The 9914-nt window shown below is 42.1% G+C and overlaps 1 protein-coding gene across 1 annotated transcript; it reads left to right on the plus strand.

The window, feature by feature from the left end:
* Positions 1 to 445: 445 nt before the first annotated feature.
* Positions 446 to 9665, plus strand: LOC104623373 (tubulin polyglutamylase TTLL5-like; the record flags this gene model as incomplete). Its single annotated transcript, XM_010290448.1, has 9 exons — positions 446 to 510; positions 2222 to 2290; positions 3091 to 3200; positions 5049 to 5131; positions 5979 to 6085; positions 6648 to 6778; positions 7338 to 7420; positions 9216 to 9285; positions 9581 to 9665. Coding segments are annotated over exons 1-9 (803 nt in total), but the record flags the coding sequence as incomplete, so codon positions are not given.
* Between the last annotated feature and the right edge of the window lie 249 nt (positions 9666 to 9914).

The following is a 9914-nucleotide window of genomic DNA, read 5'->3' on the forward strand; positions in this document are numbered from 1 at the left end:
TTACAGTGTGCGCCTGACCCCGGGGGAGTCTCCGCGCTGGGAAGAAGCAGGCTTTTCCCGCTGTGCCGGGCCTGGCCAGCCTGGCGCCGTTCTGCGGCCGGAGGCAGGGTAGGGACGCGCTTCAGCGGGAAGCGCCTGAATGACTCTCACGGGCAGATGAGGAATAATCCGCTGGAAGGCGATGCTTCTTCCTGTGCTCCCTTGGCTAGGAGGTGATTTAGAGCCTGTAACAAGCTTGTTATTAGTCCTGTGAGAAATATGTATTGACTGGAGGTGGGAGTTAAGTTACATCGTTTCTCTTGCTGTCTGGTCAGCTATGCATTCATGCTCTTAATCCTTATTGCAGGTAACTGCTCTTGCAAGATCCCTTGAATCTGCAGGAAGGAGTCTCCGAGACTACTGAGACTGGGCTGTATGAAAACTCCCAGAGGAAATGCCAGTTGGGATGGCTCGAGATCTGGAGGAAACTGGCTCATCCTCAGAAGAGGAGGAAGATGTAGATGGGCTGGAGTAAGTTGGAAAAACCCCTTTAATTGTTTCTATGGCCCTGTGCTTCCTGCAGGATTTGTACTAATCTGAAGAGACAGTTGCATTCCTTACCCTCTTCTTACCTATAAAGGGGAAGGTGGTTGGTTTGGGCTTCAAGCCTGTGGGCAGGCTACCTACATTTGTAGCCTAAAAGACCACTGTATTCATCAGGGTTGGAGGTGCATCTCTTCCTTGGCTACTCTAAAGTCCATGATATCATTGATGTCTTACTGTCATGTTCCTAAGCTGGGAACTTTCTTGATAATGTTTAACAAAATGAAGGCAATGAATGTCCTTCTTGTTTGTTGAGTTTTTTTGGGGTTTTTTTTGTTTTTACTTTGCTGCAAAGAATGGAAATCTAATGTACAGTAGACTGATAGGCAAGGTTTTATGTTCTTTTTCTAAAAACTGCCTTGTGAGAACTCAATTCCTAGAGTTCTTTATTACTTACTAGTGTGCGTTTCTTCCATCTTTGTTTAGTACCTTCTTTTATCTTTGCCTGTGAAGGAGTTGCTCGCTTATTCTTTCCCAGAGTGGAATCCCTTTTCCGTTTCAGCTTTCAGCTGGACATACTTTAATATGTCCTGTTTGTTTTCTTTTGGGCGCATACTGTAACCGAGTGCCCAGTTGCAAACTGCAGTGACTTAAGCCATTTAGAGGAATGTTGCTTCACACCAAGCAGTTGGCTCAGACTTGCCAGATCCTTATGGATGGAAAGGTCCAGAACTGCCTTCACCTTGAATGTAATTGTAACAATGTGTCTGCATCAAGTGAGCAAGGGTCATACTAAGAATGAATGACTGTCACCTCGAGGATTGAGCCTTACTGCAAATCCTCAGGACAGGCTTAACATAAACTCCCCTTCTGTTGCCTCAGCTCATTTCCCACTTATATAAGGCTCTGGCCTGTAGTGTAAATCCTGGAAGCTTCTCTGGTCCCTTCCAACTAATTACACTGCAGTAGCTGATTTTTTTTCTTTTTTTTTTTTCTTTAGAGGTGGTGGAAGCAGGTGAGAGTGCTGTGAAGTTAATTTGTCTGAGTGATAACGGAAATAACTTGGTTAAGAGGACCAAGGTTACACTTAGGACTATTCACTCGTCCTAGCATCAGGAAGTCGCCCTTTTATCTCTGTTACTGTGTTTTAAGTGTAGGAAGTGTTTTGTCTTCTGTAATTTCTCCAAACCTTTGGCAGATAATGATCTTGCGCATTCTATAGACAAATGCTTCTGTGTATCTCTGCCAGTCTTTATATTTCTTCTTGTCTGTGTAGATGCACATGTGTCTCTCCAACCTCTCAGTCTCTGTTTTCTGTTAACTTTTTACATGGTTTCATTTCCTTGTGCAGTAATAATCAGTTTGGGTTTTATTTGCTTAGGGAGGTTGACAGGGTTTCTTCTTGTGTTCTTAGGATTTTATATAATAGATCTTAATTTTTTGTGTGTGTCCTTAATTCCTATGAGGAGGTGGTAGTTCCCAATGTAGTCTTGTTTTGGACAAAGCTGATCACTGTATCTTATCTCGGAACCTGTAGCTTGAGTGTCTGGCTGGGGGCATCGTTGTTGAATTCTGGGCTTGCATTCCACTGCATCTGGCAGAAATTAAAAAGGAAGAACACACAAGTCTATCCGTTGTGTGGAGCCAAGCCTGTTCTACTCTCTCAAACTCTGCATGAGTGCCTTTTTGTGCACTTCAGAATCCAGGATTACAACAAGGCAGGATGCACTGATTTGCAGTTCTTAAACGGGAGACTGGAATCTGCATTGTAAGGTCGGGTTGTATGGATACCAGCAATTATGGCTTATCCTGAATTATAGATCCTGTTTTCAGTCTATAAATTCAGAGAGCTGTAGCTGTCAATATTCATGGGGTTTCTCCCAAATTACACTCAGGAAAATAAATACAAATTAAACAGAACTCCGACTTAGACTGGCAAGACCAACCAAAAAAGAGGATGATATGGAAGATTCCCTTTATAGCTGAGTACCAAGGGTGCCTAGTGTGTGTATGTGTGAGTCAGCACAGACAGGGTACAGGAACAACCACAAAACCATGTCTGAAATGCAAAGAGTAAATTTATTTTCATTACCTCACCAACCAGGGGATCCCTGAAGCAGCACCCGGGCAGAGGCACACAAGCGAGGAGGCAGACATGATGGAGCTTGGGCCTTGCTAGAGGGTCGCCAAATCTGCTGTTTGTGCTTGTATTTCAGGGATTCCTGCAGGTGTGGTTTACCACTATGCTTTGATCTTTCCCACAGCATGGCAGGAAACTCAAGCATGTTCGATAGGGTGTCTCTAAGTCTATCACAGGCCTATGTTGTCTGAATGCAGATGTTCTACTTGTCAAACACACAAGGATAGACCACAATTGGAATGATGTATGTATTTTTCTACACCCCAGCGGAAGTTACTTGAGTGTGTTACTTGCCGGTCTTCTGTTATTTTCCCACAGTGTGTTTTCCTGTGTCCTGCCCACAGGCTAGGCGGGCAAGCATGGGCAAATATGGAGAATTGCTGTGTGTATGAGGCTCAGCAATTGCTTATACTATCTTGCCATTTCAGGGATCATCCATGTATCAAGTGGACTGGTGGCAGCTGCAGGCGGATCCCTGTCTTGGTGTTTCATGCTGAAGCCATTCTGACCAACGACAGCTACCTCCGCCTAATTGGAGGTGGGTGCAACTATGTGCCAGTTTTGGCCTGAAGGCATGAGTCTCTTACCTTGATTTTCCCTCTCTTTGTGGTGTGGAAGAGGACATGACAGGAAGGAAACTACAATCCTCTCTTGTCTCTGAGCACTGAAGTGTTCAGAAATGCTTGATCAGTTGGTGAATGTTTATCACGTCTTTGGGTTGTGACAAGCGTCTATATCCCTCCATTGGGTGCTGATGTGTTTTGAGTAGGAGCTCTCTGCTTGCAAATTGAATTTGGGGGCCATGTTATAACTTAGAACCAGAGTATAAATTCATTACTCTGTAGCTAAGCAGTTAAAATCAATCATTGCAGTGAGTTTTGAGAGGGTTTCACTAGGAAATAAAGCAGCCAGTGCCACAGTGGTTAGAAAGTAGTAAGCTGTAGTAACAGATCTCTGTGTCTACAGCCTCACAACTGTGAGTAAGTCCACTTGAGTTGGGAGACCAAACCTGTTTAGTGTCAAATAAGGGAGAGCCTCTAAATATGAGGCAAAGTTGTTATAAACAGTCACTCTGGATTGTGAGAGTTAGCATTTGCAGGTGTGTACAGCTGGGAGCTCGTTCTGGATGTGCTGAGTTGGAGAAAAAATAAAATCTACTCAGCTTCTTTTTGTGAAGATGCTGACACTTCTTTCTTTTCTTGCTTCTCCCTTTCTTAGGTAATTGGTGCCCTCATTTCTAATATCCTATCCAAGCAGAAATGCTTCTGGCTCATTGGGGTAAGGGGTGGAGAAGGTGATTTGTGTGTGGAAACTCCTGATCCTTTTCATGTGAGTTAAAACCATACTTGAATGGTGGCAGAAGCTGATGGTAATTGTAACTTGTATCCCAACTGGAGTGTGGTCTCTTCTGCTTTTTCTCAGGAGGTGGAGGCTTTTCATTGTTTACAAGTTTACTGCTGAATAGTGCAACTTGTTAAATTTCCTTGAGTTTTGTCCAGTCCCAGATTATGATACTTCTTACTCTTTTCTTTACACTTATTTTTATTGGTAGAGCGTATTTCCTGAGGCTTAATCTTCATCTTTCTGTTCTCAGTTTGAACCAACTTGTAAAGTGCCTTTTCCAAGTGATTCTGTATACTAGCATTGCAATTTCTGCTGCTACTTTCTTTGAACTCTTTTATGCCACATCCTTTCATATGACAACTGGCCTCTAATATTGCTACTTGGTTTCTGTTTATCTTACACCTCCAGTGCTGCTTACTGATTTTGTTTTTATGACTTTCTACTTGGATAGTGATTTTTCTCTTTTTCTTCCTTGTCCTATTTACTTTATTTCCTACTATTTTTTGCAGTTATTTATTGGAAGATTAGTATGGGTGAAAGAGATATGAACAAAAATTCAGTGTTTTATTTTGGATTTTCAAGATCTAAAAAGTGATCCTATAAGCTAGCCACGTCAATGAGGGGCATATGGCATGATTACTTTTAGCTAGGAATACTAATCTTGAATAGAGAAGAGCTGAAATCATGTTAGGAATGTTATAAAGCAGTCTATATAAAGAGCTGTTCGAAAGAAAAATAAATCGGGGCATTTCTTAGGATGTCCTGTGGTTTATTTTAATACAATAGGGTTCAGTGATGCAACGATATTGATTTAAGTCAGTTCAATGCCATTACCAGAGTTATCGCCCCAAGAGATGGACAGGCATTTCCTATCACCCTTTGCCTGTTATGAGCTGCTACTGTGTGGATCCTCCACTGTGGATTAAGTGCAGCTGTATTGTGCTGAGTCCTATGGTGCTCTTCTCTCTTCTTTGGTAGCATAGGTAACTTTGGTTTATTCTTCTAAGTGCAGACTCTAATATGTCTCTTGCCCTCTTAACAGAGCGCTACCACTTGTCCTATAAGATTGTGCGAACAGACAGCCGCCTGGTTCGAAGCATTCTGACTGCCCATGGGTTCCATGAGGTGTGTGCAACGATCTGGTTATGTGCTGGGCTAGGAAGTGGTGATGATGATGATTATTGTGGTTTTGGGTTTTTTGGGATTTTGTTTTGTGGGGGTTTTTTGTGTGTGTGTGTGTTTTTTGTTTTTTTTTTTTTTTTACTCTGCAGGGTTAGAACCAGGAAGTTGCTGTGGACCCCCTTGAATGTTTTTTCCACATACTCTGCCAGTCAGACAGGAAGTATGTCATTATTTTGTTCTCTCAAAGGAGTACCCTTTAGCCTTATGCCTGCAAGATTAGGGAAAAAGGGATGACAAGGTTGGGTGATGTGTTTTTTCTCTTCTTGCTTTTAAAGTGTCATCTCATACCCTTGGGAAGATCTGAAGGATTTACTGTCTCAGTCTTTGCAAACTCACAGAAGAATTGATGTGTAGAGTTTCGTGTTTCTCTTCTAGCACCTATCTTGCTCTAAAGACTGTCCTATATGCAGCTAATGATGGTTTAAGAGATATGTGTGTGTATGGTGGATTTTCTTTTGAATAACATCAGGTTAAGGAATTGGTCTCACAAGTTTCCTGAAGAAATCTAAAACACTTTACAAATTGGGTTTAAACAGTCTATAAAAAGAACAAAATCACAGGTTTGTTTAGAAAAATACAACGTAGTTATTTCCCAGCACCACTGTACAATAGCTTATGACAGAAGTCTGGCTAGAGTTTCCCTGATACTAGAGATGGGTAGAGGATATTGTCTTAAACTAGAATTGCTTTGGTCTTGCAGATGTAAGGTTACAGTCTCTAGGACAAGTGGTGATACTTTTTATTAGTTCTGTGTTTTTATGTGTGTGGTATTTTTAATATTGCTTTTTAGGTACACCCTAATAGCAGCGATTATAATCTCATGTGGACAGGATCACACTTGAAGCCCTACTTGCTGCGTTCCCTTACAGATATTCAGAAAGTCAATCATTTCCCTAGGTAAGGCCTTGATATCATGTTTTGCTGAACATCTTTGTGATGGATTGCAAAAATCTGAACAGAGATAGCTCTAAAAAAATACACTATACATGGTACTCTAAAGTCCCAATGCATTGGGCCTGTGCCACATGCTGTCTTCATTCTAAACTGTCTTTGGGGTTTTGGGGGCATAGTGTGTGAGTTGAAGTGCTTGTCTGTAGCCCAAATACTGAATTTAAAATTTTTTTTTTCTTTATTTGATGGTATAAGTAAAATATTTTGGGCTTTGGACTCTTAGTTACAGAAAGTCATATGTCATCTGCTAAAGTTTACAAACACCGTTACAACAGTTTGCTGTGCTTCAGTCTGTCTTGGGAATTGCAAGAGGTGCTACAAATGAGGATGGATATGCATATCCATATGCAGCCATAGGACAGAGACAGTAAAACTAAAGAGTAGTTGCACATTAGGGTTTAGACATCTGACAGGGCTACAGATGCTTTATTAACTAGGATGAAGTGTTGCTGTAGTGTGAGGTTTTTTATGTGGGGAAAAAATAGATACAGTCTCTTCTTTTTGTCAGGTCGTATGAACTGACACGAAAGGACAGATTATACAAGAATGTCAGTCGTATGCAGCTGTCCCATGGATTCAAGACATTCCATATCTTACCTCAGACATTTATCCTCCCAACAGAGTACCAGGACTTCTGCAGTAAGTGAATGGCTAATCGTGCCCAGACCTAAAGCAAAATAACCGGGTGGGGGAAAGGAATGACTTTTAATATCCCAGCCTGTTGATCATGCCAGTGGTTAAGGCAACAAAATTAAAGGAAGCTTGAAAGACAGTGGAAAAGGCCCACATGATTTCTTTATATAATTTCTACTCTGCTGTTACTCTGTGCCTGCGTAAGTCCTCAAGTAGCTGATGGGGGCTTAAGGCTCCGGAATTGAGCTTTTTTTTGTGCGCAGTGTTGTTGATGATCAACTTCACAATATCCCTGACTAATACCTAGGAGTACTGAAGAGAAATGCTAAAAGGAGGCATAGGGCAGAGAAATGAATCTGTCTGAGCAGCAGGAGTGGCTTCAGGGAGGGGACATAATAATTACAGTGAGACCCAAGGGCTAAAATAGGACATAAAAAAAGTGGACTTTGGTATCCTCATGGAGTTCTCTAGAGCTTTTACTGTAGGCAACATTCTTGATTCTTGCTCATCTGTAAATAAGCAAAATGGAAGATGTTTTAGACTTCTGCTATTTTCTTTTAACCAGATACCTATTCTAAGGACAGAGGCCCATGGATAGTGAAGCCCGTGGCCTCTTCCAGGGGTCGAGGTGTCTACCTGATAAATGATGTAAGTGTTCAGCAAAAGGACTGCTCTTCAGTAACACTGTCTGCAAAACTGTGCCAGCTTCCAGGCAAGGGGCATGGAAACATCTAACCAGACATTGGCCCTGCTCTGGATTTCAACCATACATTGGTGAGCAGTTAACAGTCCTGAGCAGCTGGCAAAGCCTGCCTGGGCCTATGCTGCATAACCAAAAGCAATCTATTTCTCTGTATGCTCTGCTTATTTTGCAACCTGCTTTCAGTCTTAGTTTATTAGGAGCAAGCAAGTTCATGCTCCGAGGGACAGTTTGGGAAACTGTGCTGCTTCATGCTGTCCTTGTGGCTGACAGTAGGCTGGCCTTGGGAAGATTCCCAGAACTCTCTTTAGTTGTTTCCCTGTGTGACCTGAACAGTCCTCCAACAGTCCCCTTGTCTCCCTCTTTCCCCTGGAAAATACCAGTTAAAATGAAACCTTATGTGATACAGTAGGATGTGTATCAATCAACTGTGTTATCTAAATACCAGCATACCTCTACTGAGGCGTAATGGGGATGGTTCTTTGAATTCAATGTGCTGGTTATAGTGTCTCTTGCCCCTTTTGGGCTTTGCAGGGAATTAGGTTGTCACAGGTAACAAATACATCTGGGCAGGAGCCAAACACATGAGGGGATTCCAATAAATATTCTCAGCAGCAAAACTGACTGGTGAGTCATTTTATTTTCACTCACTCGAACCCCTCTAGCCTCCCCTGCACTGAACGGGTCATGCTGCCTCATCTGTTCTCTAGTTGGATCATTTCCCGTAAAATAAGGGAGCAATTCGCCAAGTGTATGAAGTAAGTATTTCCAGAGTTGCACTCAGCTTTTTCTGTGCTTGAACGAGTGAAACGAGCTCAGGCTTATATGGCAGTTGGCCATGAACTGGGGAAAAGACCCTTCTGGGACCAGTCTCCCTTTGTGTATATCTGTTCCAGAAATGCTTCAGCTAGTTTGGCCCAAAGACTTCAGTTTTCTCCAGTGTGATGCCATTAAGGGAGTGTCTTCTAGAATCTCATCACAAAAGTGTTTAAACCAACAACAACCCCCACCCCCGCCCCCCAACAAAACAACAAACCTTTGAATTTCTCTGATCCAAAATAAAACAGGCTGTCACTTTTGTGTGATGTGCTAAGGGAAGTTGAACTTGTTCCCTCATGTTGTATATGTGCACTCTGTACGCCTAGGCTTCCTGCCCATGACTTTGCAATGTATATTTGTCATAGAGCTTTCTGTTCTGAGCTATGAGGGTAGTGTCTTGCTGTACAGTAGCCCCTGTTGTGAGCTGAACCTCAGTAGAAGGTATTTACTCATGTAGACAAATACCTGGATACCAGCCCAGAATCTAGCTATAAAGATCACAAGTTGAGGAGTCATTTTCTTCACTTGTGACTTCCTCACCAACTGTAGTTATATATTCCTTCTAATGTCTTCTAAACACCTCCTCCCCATGTTTGGTTAAACAGTTGAGAAGCAAACAGAATGACAGTCACTCCTGAGATGTGGTTTTTTTTTCCTGCCTATTGTGGCTGTTAAATTTGTATCCTACTCTAAGGAGCACTTAACTGGAAGATTCAATGGGCAGCTTTTTTTGACAATGTAATTGTTCCCAGCCTTCTGGTTAGGATCTAATTACCTTAAGTATGTTGTGACTGACAGTGGTGGTGTTGGTACAGAGTAGCTTTAGGAGGGGAAGGCGGGAAAAAATGGTGGGTTTGGTCTACTCATCTTCTCATTCCTTAAGCTTCCTGTTTTTTCACTCTTGGATTCTCTGTTCTCCTGTAGCCAAACCAGATTGTCCTGGAAGACAACATCCTGGTTTCTCGTTACATCAGCAACCCCCTGCTCATAGATGGTGAGTGTGCTTAGGACTTGCCTTTGTCTCTTCCCCCAACCCCACACCTGAGGATCTCTGCAACCTTCGCAGGAATTTAGTTAAATAATTGAGTGGTCTATCTTCCTCTAGTACTGGAAAAATGTAACTAGAGAATTCCTTAAAATCTAGAAGCTTTTCAACTGGGAAAAGCTTCAGGCACCTATATCAGCAGCAGATAATTGTTTATAACTGTCAGGGTCTGTTGAAATTCCTCAACTGGATATGATGTCTGAAAGGTATTTGCAGTCACTGACTCTTGACAACTGTATTTCAGACTTCAAATTCGATGTGCGCCTCTATGTTCTGGTTACGTCCTATGATCCACTTGTCATCTATCTCTACGAGGAAGGATTGGCCAGGTAGGGGAGATTTCTTCTTTCTCAGTGTACCTGCACTTTGTGGTGCAGAGATGTCTTGACTTGCCTCTGTACTCTTGACACGAGCAAATGAGGGAAGTGCCAGTTAGGGAATGCTGCAGAGTTTAAAAATATGATACTTCATCGTGCTGTGTCCCATCAGTTTTCTTTATACAGATTATAGGATCTTTAGTGAGGGAATTTATTATATATGTAACAAATAAAGCGAGTTTTCAACTCTTAAGGGTTGAA

The sequence above is a fragment of the Phaethon lepturus genome, unplaced genomic scaffold (genome assembly GCF_000687285.1).
Source record: "Phaethon lepturus isolate BGI_N335 unplaced genomic scaffold, ASM68728v1 Scaffold21767, whole genome shotgun sequence".
NCBI lineage: Eukaryota > Metazoa > Chordata > Aves > Phaethontiformes > Phaethontidae > Phaethon > Phaethon lepturus.